The 15,347-nt window shown below is 35.5% G+C and overlaps 1 protein-coding gene across 4 annotated transcripts in view; it reads right to left on the bottom strand.

Annotated features, from left to right (window-relative positions):
• Positions 1-15,347, bottom strand: part of MMS22L (MMS22 like, DNA repair protein) — a 175,300-nt gene that overhangs the window by 29,491 nt on the left and 130,462 nt on the right. For all 4 annotated transcript variants that reach the window (XM_037842496.1, XM_037842497.1, XM_037842499.1 and 1 more), the window contains one exon: positions 3,315-3,508. In XM_037842496.1, coding sequence (XP_037698424.1) covers positions 3,315-3,508 — 194 coding nt within the window. The remainder of the gene's footprint in view (positions 1-3,314; positions 3,509-15,347) is intronic.

Raw genomic sequence — 15,347 nt, 5'->3', positions numbered from 1 at the left:
CAGACCTTTACCTCTACTACTCCACCAAAATTCCTCTTCAAGGTCACCAGTGACGTTCCTCTTGCTAAAATCAATGATCAATCCTTAGGCTTCATCTTACATGACTATGAGCAGCATGTGATCTAGTCAATCACTTCCCCTTCCTTGAAATGCTCTGTCATTTGGTTTCCATGGCATCACTCTTTCTTCGTTTTCCTCTTACCTCACTGGCATGCACTTTTAGTCACCCTTCTTAGTTCTTCTTTATCTTACAAATCTGAACATGGGAATATCCTAGGGCCCAGTACTTAAGCTTCTCTCTTCACCTTTACTTACTCATGCAGTTCACGGCTTTTAAAAACTATCAATACATGGATAGCTTCCAAATTTAAATCTGCAGCTAGAACCTCCTCCCTGAACTACTTAGGCTCATTATAAGGGCCTATATGACATCTGAATTTGGATTTTAATAGATATTGCAAAAAAAAATGTCCAAAACCAAACTCCTGATCTTCCCCCATAAAATCTATTTCTGCCACACCTTTCCTGACTCCAGAAATGACAAACCCATCCATATAATTGCTCAAAGACCTGGAGTTATCCTTGACTCTTCAACTACTTTGCTCACCATATCTTACCCACTTAGAAAATTCTGTCAACACTGCACTCAAAATACCCTCTCTACCTTCAGATAGGAAAACTTATTACCACCTCTACCACCTAAGCCCAAGTCACTCATTTCTGAATTACTGCAATAGTTTTCTACTGGACTCCCTCTTTCTGCCCTTGCCTTCCTATAATCTATTCTCAACCTAGCAACCAGATGAATCATAACACTCCTCTGCTCAAAACTTTCCTACAGCTTCCAGTCTCAGAGTAAAACCACTCACTCCCTTGCTTAGTCCACATAACCATTATGGCCTCCTCATAGCTCTTCAAACATGACAGGCATGCTTTTGCCTCTGGACTTCTGCAGAGCTTGGTTTCTTATCTGCTTCAGGTCTTTGCTCATATGTTACTTATACAGAAAGGTCTTCCTGACCACTGCATTTAAAATTAAACCCTGTCTCTGGCCTTCACTATCCCCTTTGTCTTCTATATTTTTTTCTCCACAGTATTATGACCATCTAACATATTAAACATTTTATTTATTTTTAGTACTTCCTCCATGAGAAGAATATATACTCCATGAAAACAGATATTTTAGTCTGTTTTTCCACTGGTATATCCCCAATGCCTATAAAAGTGGGTATTAAATGATTATTTTTTTAAATGAAAGAAGTTAGCCTAGCCTAAACTAAAATATCAAGTATCTATTTTTTTTTTCATTTTTTTATTGAGCTGTTCACAAACCATACAATTATCCAAAGATCCAAACTGTACAATCAATTGCCCACGGTACCATCATACAGCTGTGCATCCATCACCGCAATTAATTTTTTTTTCCAATTTTTAGAACATTTTCATTATTCCAGAAAAGATATAAAGACAAAAAAAAGGGAACTCAAATCCTCCTATATCCCTAAACACCCCCCCTCCATTGATTCACATATTGGTATGTTAAAATACTACTAAGTGTAGTACATAGTTTGCAATAGGTATATTTTTTTCCTATATGCCCCTCTATTATTAACTTCTAGTTATAGTGTCATACATTTGCTCTAGTTCATGGGAGAGATTTCCAATATTTGTACAGTTAATCACGGACATTGTCTACCACAAGACTCACTGTTTTATACATTCCCATCTTTTAACCTCCAACTTTCCTTCTGGTGACATACATGACTCTGAGCTTACCCTTTCCACCACATTCACAGACCAGTCAGCACTGTTAGTCATTCTCACAATGTGCTTAAGTTCACCCTAGTTAAACATCCTGCTCATAATAAGCAACCGCTCCCCATTCTTTAGCCCTGTTCTATATCCTGGTAACTTATATTTCATGTCTATGAGTTTACATATTATAACTAGTTCATATCAGTGAGACCCTGCAATATTTGTCCTTATGTGTCTGTCTTATTTCATTCAATATAGTGGTCTCAAGGTTTCCTCATCAACCCATTTTTTAAAGACGGTTTTGTTCACACACCATACATTCTGTTCTAAATAAACAATCAATGATTCCCTGTTCAAGTATTTATTTTGAAACAACCCCAAACCCATACATACTTTGCTTTAGTATTTATATACCATGTACTTTCAGCACCTAGGACAGTACCAACCAAACTGATGTGATCTCATTTTTGTTAACTGACTTTCAACTCGGATGGTGAATGTTAAAAAGATGAGCCATATAGGCTAGCAATGACTGCTTTGGTTAAAATGACTGAATATCAATATATATTTTCACAAATATTACAGTAGTTGGGAAACTTTCCTGTCACAATTTTTCAATCTATCATTATATCTTAATGATACAAGTACTACCACAATTCAAGATCTTTTAAAATTTACTCAGTTTTTTACATAGTGCTTTTAGTTCATTTACACCAGGGTAAAAGAAACCTTGGTTTAGACATTAGGCTTTTTTTCAAAAGCATTACATTTAAATACAGTAAATACATTAGAATACACTACATTTATATATAGTTAACCTTGTTGAACTCTACCTAATCCAGCACCTTATAACATACTCATAACATTGGACAAAATACTCCTTTGAGAAAGCTAGTGATTGCTTCTTAGAAACCTCATATATGCACATATATTCAAACTCTTGTCTACACTTTCATGTGATTCAGAGTTCCCTAAAGCCTAAGGACATATCTTTAGACTAATAATCAAATTAAGCAAAAATGACAATCTAAGATAGAATCTAGTGTGAGTCAGAACAATAACATTCTTTATATTCAATGTCATTCTGATCTCATGCTCTTCGCGATGAAGTGGTATTCATGTTATACTCTTGCTCTTTATACAAAGTAATTTTATCTTATTACCTAGATATCTGCTCATACAATTTGAAAATAAACTACTTGAACAGGAAGTAACCAAATGCTACTTTACTTTCCAAATACTGTATGCTTAAGAAGGCTCATTAAGCTTATGGCTCATTAAGCTTATGTACTTTCAATATTTTTAAATTAAAAATTATTTTTAGCAAATAATTATTTAATTTTTACCTCCACTAAGAGGAAAATAAGAAACAAACCAAAGGATACTAATTTTGAAATATGCAGTTCTTTTCATCTTTCTGCTTGTCAAAATGCTTATTACACTGTAAGAGCCCCCAAAGCAAGAGTTTATTATCAAGCAAAAAGAAGAAAATACTGAGAAAATGATCTGCAGTCTGCAAAAAGAGAAAACTAAATAGCAAATTAACAATTAACATTGACCTGCAGCTGCATCTGCAAGTTGTGAAAGAGGCACTATCTGTGACATTCTCTGACTCTTCAAAAATGAAAAGAAATGTCTCCAGAGTGCGCTGGCAACTGCAGCAAGGTGGCGCTCTTTAGCTGATAATGAAGACTGTACAATTAGGTCCACATTCTCCGTTTGAAGTTCCAGATACAATTGTTGATGCATATTTCTAAAAAGAAATGAAATACAGTTAACACCTAAACAAATTCTTAAAGAAATCTTCTTTAAATATACTTTGGGCTTTTTTCATTTATACCATTTGAAAACTGAAGGACCATTTTATATAATTAAAACCTTTATACCAAGACATTATGCATCTCTGTTATTTGATGGATGAATGATGGCATATTAAGCACCATAAAGTTAATGTTAATTACTAATGTCAACCATTAATTATATGCTTTTTAATATGTCAGATCCAAATGAGAACAGGCAGCTTCAGGATGAAGGTCTGCATTTTGCAACACTAGTATGACAAGTGATTTTACTTACAATCTAGACATGAAAATGGTTAAACCATTTTTCTCCTGAGGGCTTTAGGACACAGATGTACTAAGAGAAAAGTAAGTATATCTGTTTATGTGTGTTACTGCAAATGAAAATATTTTCCTTGTTTAGAGAAGACATAGCCTAGCCCTAGTATACAGTATACCAACTGTGCTGAATTACAATCTTAGTACCTTGATCCAAAAACATCTATAATTTTCACATAGTACACAATAATAAATAGAAGTTATTCTTCTCCATAAAATAATACATGAATTCAATACTGCTTCAATACTGATTCATTTACTAACCATTTTACTTAATTCAATAGAAAATTTAGACAATTCCAGACCTTAAAAATTGAAATTGAAGTTATAGTAAGAAGGGAAAATACTAACATATTTTCCCAGTAATCTGGAAGAGAAGGCATTTATGCAATATGCCCAGCTATTACAAATACAATAATTTAAAACCAACTGTGTAACTGTATAACCATGTTATTCCTGTTTATGTTTATATTACTGTCGCCTCAATTGAGAGTAGAAATGCATGGAAGGCCATCCTTACAGTTGTTTTAAATTTCATAAAAAGCAATGTCAAATAACCATGGGAGCTGAGGCAGAAGACTTCCTTCGACAGCAATATTCCATTAAGAAAAATAAATAGTACTTAAAAAGGAAAAAAATGTTACCTTTCTTAATTTCAACATTCCTGAAGCTTGAAAACAGTTTATCTAGCTAGGGGAAGTTGACATCCTGAAAGGAATGTATAAAACATAGAGCTAACTGGTATATGAACCCAAAGCAATTTTACACAATGATCAAACTGATTGCAAGACCAAGTCCTAATATGTTTCACATAACTATACAGAAGTCAGCAAAAATTACAAGCATAAATAATGTAACATTAGGACCTTGGGCCCTTTTACAATGGAATTCTCAGATAACCATGGTATACTACTTAATACCACCTGAAACATGGGGGAAAAAAAATGTATGAATGCCTGTAGCATGCAATTCTCATAAAGCTAACCAAATACCTGCTATGTTCTTTTAGTAAAAATCTGCCTAAGACACTTTCAACTTGAACTAGTGGCTAGAGAATCATTTCAGGTCCTTTAGCTCTGAGTAAGATGAATATCAAACCACTAAAACCTATCTGGGAACAACTCAACTGTCTTGTCAACATAGCAAAGTTCACAAGGATATTTCAACATCCTGGAGTCCAAGTAAAATAACGCCACCATTTGTACTACTCTTTATAGCTTTTTTAAAAAATATTGATTTTAAAGGATAATAAATAACTTATAACACTAGGGTAGGATGGATTTGGCTATTTTTAAACAAGCCATTTTCTTTCTAACTAAAACCTATTCACTAAGAAGGGGTAACATATCCGATTATACTCCATGTGCTAGAAATTCAGAACAACACTTTGAGAAGCTATCATTAATCCTCTTTATAGACTTGAAGCCAATGGCAGTAAAGTTAAATAATATGCTCAAAGTTCACACATGGCTATGAAGGGCTAGACCCATACAGAATCTAAACTCAAATCTGACTCCAAAGCTCATACTTTTTTCCCTTATGCACTAGGACACACACACAAAAGCTTTAAAAGGATTAAACACTGATCAAGTTTCTTCTCTCCCTACTTGGTTTAAAGAAATTCCAGCAAACGAGGAAAAAAGCTGGAAAAGTCACATGTAGATCTGCCTGTTGAAGAACCAGGGGTAAACCTAGAATTCTGTATTAGGAAAGACTACAAGAAAAGATACCAGAAAAAAATGCATCAAGGCAATACTGAGAAAGTCCAACAAATCTGAACCACTCTGACCCCTCCAGAATGAAATGTTGAAGTAACAAAGAGTACAACTAGGAGTTACTGCAGGGATAGAATTCAGAGCTCTGAAAAAATAAACCATTAGGTAAAAATTCAAAGCTAATGGTCCTTTGAAGTACAGTTAACAGCAAAAACAAGTTCCAAGTAAGTACAAGACATTGACCCCAAAACAGACTTGTTTCGAAAATGTGTGTCCAGTTATTATTTTGGATTTGAAAAGAAGCAATATCCCTCAGAAATATGCAGAATACTTTCTACTCAATGGTCTGAATGTTCAAAGCATATGATTCTGGATAAGGAAAATGATACAGGACAAAATCATATAAGACATAATAACAACTTTTCTAAACATAAAAAAAAAAAAGAAAAAATCAGTGGCAAATGCAAGAAATGTCAAGGATGTACTATAATGAGTGTGTGAAGAGAGAACAAAATTTCTGCACTATAGCTAAAATAGTTAAACTGCTCCTTGCAGTCACGGAATAATTTTTAACATCACATTTTCTGGACTAGAAAATTAATTACACAAGACTACTGAAAAGCAAACTTATTGTATTAGATGTGACCACTGCATAATTGCTTAAGGTACATTTACAAAAATGACAATATAAAAGAAGCTTTGTCACTATCAATTTAAAAGAGAACACAAAAACATATAGGAATTATTATAAGGAGTATAATATAGTCCTAGATGTCATGGCTATTTTATGAAACATCATCTTATCCCTATTAACCGAGAGTAGAAAAATACAAAAGTATATTTCTTGCAAAAAAGGTAAAATGTGATTTCTGTTGAAAAATTAAGGGAAATAAAACAAGAGACACAGGACCTCCCCACACTTGGCAAATGTTTTATGTAAACACATACTTAACATGAGTTAAAATCATTTTGGAAATATTGACATGTGGAAATATACATGAATAATCAGCCCACTTACAGGCTAAAAGATACAATATATTTTAGTAGAAAAAATTTGCTGAACGTGAAGTTATTCAAATTGCAACTCTCATAGCAGGAACAACAGCCATATGCAGCATTTATTAGTATTTACCATGCAGTATGCTAAATGTTCTATAAGCATTAAGTTTAATTCTAGGAAGTAGGAACTGTTATTATTCAAATTACATAAATGAAGAAATTAAGGTGAAAAGTTACTTGTGCAAAGTAACACAGCTGGTTAGCAGCAGAGCTACTAAGAGCTGTGCGATCCGGAAAACTGGGCAACCCTCCAGTTCCTGTTTTCTTAAGAGTCAAGAACAGGAATAATTGTTGCTACATCTGTCATAACAGGGTTACTGTGAGGATCATATGAAATAATGTCCTATCATTACACTGTAAATACCTAAACTATTACATACCTAGTTAACCTAGTTATCCAAGTCTTCTTGAGGCTTCTATTTTAGCTTTATCCTGCTTCCTTTGGCTTATCTAGTTATGTTCAAGAAATTCTTGATCCCTGTAGCTGACCACTCTTTTACCCCATTTCCAAGATTTGCTTCCTTGTTTTCATCTGTCTGCACTTCTTGCTTTGATCTCATATATTCACTCACATGTTCCTCCCCTTCATCCCCAGACATGCAAGTGTATTGAGACATCTATCACATCAGAGGCAGTGCCACCTGTCCCTGACCATTGCAACCTACCAATCTGGCCTCTGAATTACCGCTATTCCCTAATAACTTGGGCAGGCTTCTGGAAATATTTACTGGCCTACTGTTAATATGGTTTACTTCTAATATTGGTACACTCTTGTTTCTCCTGTAACTGATAATTATGGAATAAGGTATAAAATCCTGTAAGTCACATTCCTGTTACATATAGTTGTGTATTTAATATTTCTAACATATTAATCCTAAATTTTTTTAAAATTAAAGTGTCTGTCAATGGACCTTACACCAAAAAGAAAAAAACATTATGTAATAAATTTAACTGGAAAGAGCTAAGAGAAAGCCAGGAATTAACAACAATTAACAACTGAATTCCTTTTTAGGCTCTACTCCAAACCTTGTAAATTTCTTCAATCTGTTTTATAGTGGGAAATTTCAAGTTAAAAAGTTATTCTAAATTGCTTTGAGCAATTATTACAAGTATCTTACTGATCTAACTATTAGAAAACTAAATGGGTATCAGGATACTCTCAGGAAACTCCATGACCATTTCTAGCTTCAGCTAAATTCACTAAAAAAACCTTCAGGCGCTCTGAATCCTCTTGTCACACTTGTTTATATCTGGAAAATAGGGTTACAATCTGCCTTAGTGCCCAGAAAGAATTTAACAGAGAAAGGTAATTCCATTACCAGAAAAAAAAATCCTAAGTTTTAAAACTGGAAACTGTATCAACTAGAGTTGACACCCCTTTTCAACATGAACAAGTTAGGGGGGTCACACTGCCTAGACATCCATGAAAATCCGAAAGTGATTAAACTAGAGGAAGGGGTAGCAACAGACAAGATGGAATTTAGCAAAGGATTATGAATACTGAATCTTTATATTATTTTCTTTTTCTTAGTTGCTGGAGTATTAGAATAGCTAGAAGGAAAGAACTGAAATGGTGGAACTGTAATACATAGCATCCTTTGAAATTTGCTCTACAGCTACTTGTCATATTGTAATTTGAAAGCTGTTACCTTTTTGTATATATGTTATATTTTACTATACGGAAATAACTGAAACTATAGTACTATATATATATAACTTAAAACAACTTTGGAAATTTCCTGTATAACTACTTGTTAAGTCATACTTTAAAAGATATTACCTTTTTGTATATATAGTACATCTCACATGAAGGAAATAACTGAAACTGTGGAATATTCTTTGAAATTTGCTAAGTACGTGTTAAATTGCACCTGGAAAGTTATCACTTCTATGTATATATGTTATAGTCTAAAAAAATAAAAACAGAACAAAAACAAAATAAAACTAGAAACTACCCTAAAAATCACCTAGTCAAACCCTTTCTTCAAAAATTGAGGAAAAAAAAAAAAAACAGCTTCCAGATGTACAAAGATTTCTGCACAGTCTCACTGTGAGATAATGGTAATTTCAGTTCTGATCCCCAAACCTGTGAATGTTCAAATTATTTGAGAAGCAAAAAGCCAGAAACCAGGCTGGCAAGCAGCAGTCCAGGCATGCCTTGGACTGCCTCCATGTAACAGATGCCTCAATATAACTGTGTGTCTGTGGAGAAAGGGGTCTGCGGGCATTGGATAAATGACTGGATGTGTGAGATCAAGGCAAAGAGTGCAGTACCTGTTTTGACTACCCAGGAACTACAACACATAAAAAGCACAGACACAGATGTATCGAATGCATACAATTACATACAGTGTGCCATTAAGTAATATAAGGGCCCCTTCAAGATATAAAGAAAGTAACCCAAAATGAACACTTGTGTAGGAGAGAGAAAACCAGCTTGTGACACTGTAAAACTTTTGAGACTCAGTTTTCCATCTGTTAAATGCAAGTAATGCCCTATATATCTCCTGAAAAGACTTTGTAGAGGATAAGGCAACATAATATGCACTATATTATAATAGCATTTATTCCTCCCAAAGCCTAATAACCTTGTTCTGAGAGACAGTACAGCATCACCTAGAAAGCCGGGAGCTTTGGAAACAGACATACCAGAGTATAAATCCCACTCTACCAACTATTCATTGCATGGCCATTTCCCATCTGCTTCAAGAATTAAATAGAATATATTCACTAAACGGAGCAATTATTATTGTTGACCACAGAGTCAAAGACTTTATTGAGAATATATAAGATGGCCCTATTCTAAGTGCTTGACCCTAATTAACTAATTTAATCCTTGAGATACTATTACTGCCCCCATTTTACAGACAAGGAAGCTAAGCACAGAGGGGTTAAATAATTTGCCTAAGTCAGGCTATTAGTAAGTAGCAGAGGCAGAATTTGAATCCAGGCAGTCAGTCTAGCTCCCACACCCAAACTCAACCACTATGCTACAGCTGTCTCAAATACCATTTTACTACCCAAATAAAAAATACATGTTTCAAATGTCAAATTGCTGTATTTTTTACATTCATATGCTGAATTTCTAATAAAGGTAGTTACAAAGTGGAGTAACAGCCAATCCCAGGTGGCACACCAGATGCAGGCACATTAAAAGTTTAACACTTCAGGGGAGTGGAGACTATTTTATGAAGATCCCAAAGGTCAAAACCATGTAAGTTAACTTTTACTTGTGGCCCACAATTGAGGTAATTTGCAGGACTGGAGAAAAAGAACAAATCAGGAACATAGTTACGAGTCTAGCAAACCAAACATGCCTATAGCAACACTCTTGATAGTTTTATACAATACCTGTGAAGTGCTTAAAAATGAGATGCCCTTACCTCCAAAAAAATGGCTACCACTGGAATGGAAATAAATGTCAATAGAAAGTGATGATTTTTACAAATTACCATTATAATTTTATTAGCCCTGTGTTTATTGGTGATTATTGGTCTCAAATCAGTTGTATTTCACTGCATTCTATGGTGCACAAACAACAAGAATCTACCTCAGTAGTTCACAATCCTGACTCCTAATTAAAATAATCTCTAGAGCTTTCTAAAAATATTAATACCCTCAGCCTCACTCAAGATCCTACTGCATCTTCAGGATTGGGACCTAAGCATCCTACCTTTAAATTCTGAGTGTTGGAGGGGCCTGAGATTCTGCATTTCTATTAGGCTGATGTTGTAAGCCCATGGACCACCCTTTGAGTAGTAAGACCCATATGTAATTCTGTCAAGTAACCAGAGTTGAGAACCAACCCTTACTTCGTAGGTATAAGTGTAAAACAAACTACAGATTTTCTACCAATTCAGAGAATAAAGATCATTAAGGGCAGCTGAAGAAAATGGATACAGAACTGATTCTCAACAGCAGGTAAAGACTGGATAGATGAAAAGGAGAAAAGTAAAAACATAAAGGTATATGAAATCCTTTGTTCACTTACTCTCTAAAACTCAACATGTATTGCATGTGTTCTAGGTAGTAGGAATACAAAGTTAACGAAACAAATTCTCTGCCCTTCTGGAGCTTATATTCTAACACGAGACAGATAAACATACAGATGTACAACTTGTCAGATTGTAGTAAGTGCTACAAATAAAAAGAAGGCAAGGTAACACGATGATGACGGGCTAATCTTTCAATGATGAGCAGAGAACACATTCTAAGAAGGTGTTATTTGAGCAAAGATGTAAATGAAGTAAGGGAGGGAATCATACGGATATCTGGGAGAAGAGCATTTCAAGGAGAAGAAAGATAGTCAAAAGTGCTCAAGCTGGCGTAGATATATTGGCTCAAGGAACAACAAAGGCCAGTATGGCTGCAGCACAAAGGGTGATGGCAAGGAGAGCAAATGAGTTTGAAGAAGTAGCCGGGTTCCAAATCATTTACGGAATTGTAAGCAATGGTAAGGACTTTGGATAACATCAAAGTACAGTAACAAGCCATGAATGCAGGAGAGTAACATACTTTACATCTTAAAAGAAGCATATAAAAGAGCAAGGTGCTTGGGGAGAAAAAAAAAAGGAACTGACTGTAATGGACAGTTTTTATAGGAACATTAAAAAGCAATACATTTAAGAGTAAAATGGGGCCCCATTTGTTCAGTCACAGATATTTTTTCTTAGAAAATTACTCAATGCCAATTGCTGTGTCTGACACCAGACACAAAATGTTTAAGGCAGATTCTGCTATTAAAAAAAAAAAAAAAAAAATTAAGACTTCATTGAGGATTCACTGAAGATTTTGAACTGAGGAATGATGTAATGAAAAAGTGCTTTGGGAAAGATTATTCTGGTAATGGAGAACAGAATGGATTAGAGTAAGGATTGACTAGACACAGGAGAGAATAATTAGGAAGTTTCTGTAAGCATTTAGGTGTGAGCTGAATTGCAATTTGAGAGACTTTATGATGGAAAAAGAAAGTCAACAGTAATTATTTGACGTTTTGTGAGAGAGAAGAAGGAACAGTCTGTTATTGCTGAGTTCCAGGAGAGGAAAACCAGAAGTAAGAAGAGAGTGCTAATTACTTGAGAAAAAAGAGTATAATATGACTTGAAAACAGAAAATGTACGTAACAGTATCAAAGTTTTGGAAATCTGGACCTAGAGTCTAAAAGTATATTTAGACTTAGGAATTACTCTATCCAGTAGTTCTGTTCATTTTAATGAACATTTCAGTGCTTAATAATTACATGAGGTACTGTATTAAATGCTAGCTATACATATATAGTTCTTGTTCTCAAGGAATTTACAGTTCAGTGGGAGAAGGATAGAATTAACTAAGTTAAGTCCTGAGACAGAGGTATGCAGAGAGAGCTATAATGCACAAAAAAAGGGACATTTTGCTCAAAGAAGGCTTCTTGGAGGAAAGGCTATTACCAAGTTATGGAAGTTGTGTTATCTAATACAAAAATAATGTAAAAAGTGTTCAGGAAGTTGAGTAAAGCATAGTGGCATGAAAGCACACGGTGTAGAGAGAAATCACAAACAATCTGATATCATGGACAATTTGGTAATTCCAGAGGATGACAGATCAAGGGAAGGATGGTGGGAAATGTGACTTGACTGGGAAAAGATTGTGGAGGGTCATATCATCCAAAAAATTAAAGTAAACAATTCTCTAAGGTAAAGGGACAGCAACAAAATCAGCTTATATACCAACAAACATCTCTCTAAAATTTGTTCTCAATATAACCCAGAGCTTATGAAAACTGACTACTTAATACATTTACCCTCCTGCACAGGGCTAATGTTACAATGCTATTTGTCTTTAAAATATTTTCATTAAAAACCCAACCTGGTGTATAAGTGCACATGTGATTTTGTATATATACAAATATATATAACTACTTATCATAACATGCTATTAACATGTTTTTTTTGCCAATATTTGAGTGTTCCTATGCTCTCTTTTAATAGGAGTGAGCACAGCAGACCAATCTAAGCACACTTGACCCATAAGCATTAGCATCATTAGCTTACCTTACTAGAAACTACTGCAGTGTCCTAAGTAGCATATTTTTACTGTTACAGCCTCAATTCTGCCATTTATTTTGTGTTTGGGAGAACAGTTTTGACCTGTGATCAACAAATATTAGTCCCGAACTTAACACAAAGAATCGAAGAAAATGCATCACGATGCATGTTAAAATTTGAGTTTTACAGGCATCTGAAGATGCCTTCAAAGAAATTGTTGAGTCTAAAGACCACAATTAAGACTTGGTTGAAGAGATGCTTCTGGGAAGATGGCAGAATAGGGAGCTGCAAGGCTCACTCTTTCTTCAAAAACAGCTAGCGGACAGGCAGAAACAGTCCAAAAAACTGTTCTGGGGCTCTGGAGACCAGGGTAGCACTGCACAACATCGAGGGAAGAGCAGGACGAAGAGGCGGAGAAACTGTGGTGAAACACTGAGAGTAACTCACTTGGTTATGGCACCTGGCATCCATCCCCTACCCTCAAGACAAGCAGCTTCCAATCAGCATGGTCCCAGCATGGCAGGCTACTGCCGACTGGGAAGGCCACGTAAGTCCTCCTTCCCAAGAACAGAGGGAGACATGACCCAATATTGAAACAGCTATTGGCCAGAAAATTCAGACTGCTGGGTCTTGCTGCTTTAGCCCGATCCAGACAGGTGCTGCCCCTTGTTTCCATCAGCTTCAGAGGAGCTGATAGGGGGCTAAAAATACCCTGACTTCTTAGGGCTGTGGGGAATAGGGTGCCGGAGGGTGCCATCTGCTGGGCAGACCAGGAAAGTGCAGCCTTGGAAAGCTGAAAAAAAAAGGCTTTTGGGATCTTTCCTAAACCTCTCCCCAGGGCCCTTTGGAACTGGTCTGTGCCCCCAGCACAGGTCCCTGACCATGTGTTGGCTGGAAATGTTGATGACCCAAGTGTCAAAGAACAGCCTGAACACAAACCCAATCAACAACAAAATCTAGGTAAGAGAGAAACTGACCAGATATCAGCAAAAAACTACACACCATACTGAGAAACAGGAAGATATGACCCAGACAAATGAATTAATTAAAAAAGTCAGAGGAGATACAAAATTTGGAACAACTAATTAAAGATGTTCAAACAAATTCCTGAAACCAAGGAGATGAAGGAAAATATGGCTATAGAGATAAAGGATATTAAGAAGACACTTGGCGAGCATAAAGAAAATCTGAAAGCATGCAAAGAAAAATAACAGAACTTCTGGGAATGAAAGGCATAACAGATGAGACTAAAAGTATGCTAGAGGCATTAAACAGCAGATTTGAAGAGGGAGAAGAGAAGATCAATGACCTAGAAGATAGGACCTCTGAAATCAAACAGACAAAAGAACAGACAGAGAAAAGAATGTACACAGAATTTCAGCAGGGTCTCAGGGAATTGATGACAGCACAAAGCACACATACATGTTATGGTTGTCCCAGAAGAAGAGCAAGAAAAAGGGCAGAAAGAATATTTGAGAAAATAATGGCCGAAAACCTCCCAACTCTTATGAACAACATAAATACACACATACAAGAAGTCAACATGTTCCAAACAGAATAAATCCAAATAGACCTACTCCAAGACACATACTAATCATACTGTCAAATACCAACTATAAAGAGAGAATTGTGAGAGCAGCAAGAGAAAGTTAACCATCACATACAAGGGATGCTCAATAAGATTAAGTGCCAATTTCTTATTAGAAACCATGGAGGCAAGAAGGCAGTGGTATGATATATTTAAGACAAGGAGCAAGAGAAATTGCCAGCCAAGAATGCTTTATGCAGAAAATGGTCCTTCAAAAATGAGGGAGAGTTTAAAATACTCACAGATAAATAGAAGCTGAGAGAGTTCATTAACAAGAGACTCGTGCCTACAAGAAATATGAAACAGAGTTCTGCAGGCTGAAAAAAAAAGACAGGAGAGGAAGGCTTGAAGGAGAGTACAGAAATAGGGGTAACTGAAAGGATAAAGACAGACACAAAAACAAGATATGACATATAAAAGCCAAAGGATAAAATGGTTCAGTAGGCTCTACCTTCATAGTACCTTCAAAGTAATACCGAATGTTAATGGATTAAACTCCCCAATTAAAAGACACAGTTTGGCAGAATGAATTAAAAAAATATGAGCCATCTATATACTGTCTACAGGAAATTCACATTAGACTCAAGGATACAAATAGGTTGAAAGTGAAAGGCTGGAAAAAGATACTTCACATCAACAGTAACCAAAAAAGACCCAAGGTAGCTACAAAAATATAAGTCATAAATACTTATGCACCTAACCAGGGTTCCCCAAAATACATGAGGCAAACACTGGCAAAACTGAAGGGAGTAACAAACATCTCTACAATAAGAGTTGGAAACTTCAATACACCACTCTCATCAACCGATAATACACCACTCTCATCAATCGATAGAACATCTACCCAGAGGATCAACAAAGAAACAGAACTTGAATAGTATGATAAATGAACTAGACCTAACAGACATATACAGAACACTGCATCCCAAAACAGCAGGATATACATTCTTCTTGAGTATTCATGGATCATTCTCAAGGTTAGACCACATGTTGGGTCACAAAACAGGTCTCAAAAAATTTAAAAGGTTTGAAATTATACAAAGCACTTTCTCTGATCATAACAGAATGAAGCTGGGTATCAATAACAGGC

The sequence above is a fragment of the Choloepus didactylus genome, chromosome 7, assembly GCF_015220235.1.
Source record: "Choloepus didactylus isolate mChoDid1 chromosome 7, mChoDid1.pri, whole genome shotgun sequence".
NCBI classification, from domain to species: Eukaryota; Metazoa; Chordata; class Mammalia; order Pilosa; family Megalonychidae; genus Choloepus; species Choloepus didactylus.
The sequence above is the reverse complement of the archived record's forward strand: the minus strand, read 5'-3'. Positions and strand labels throughout refer to the sequence as shown.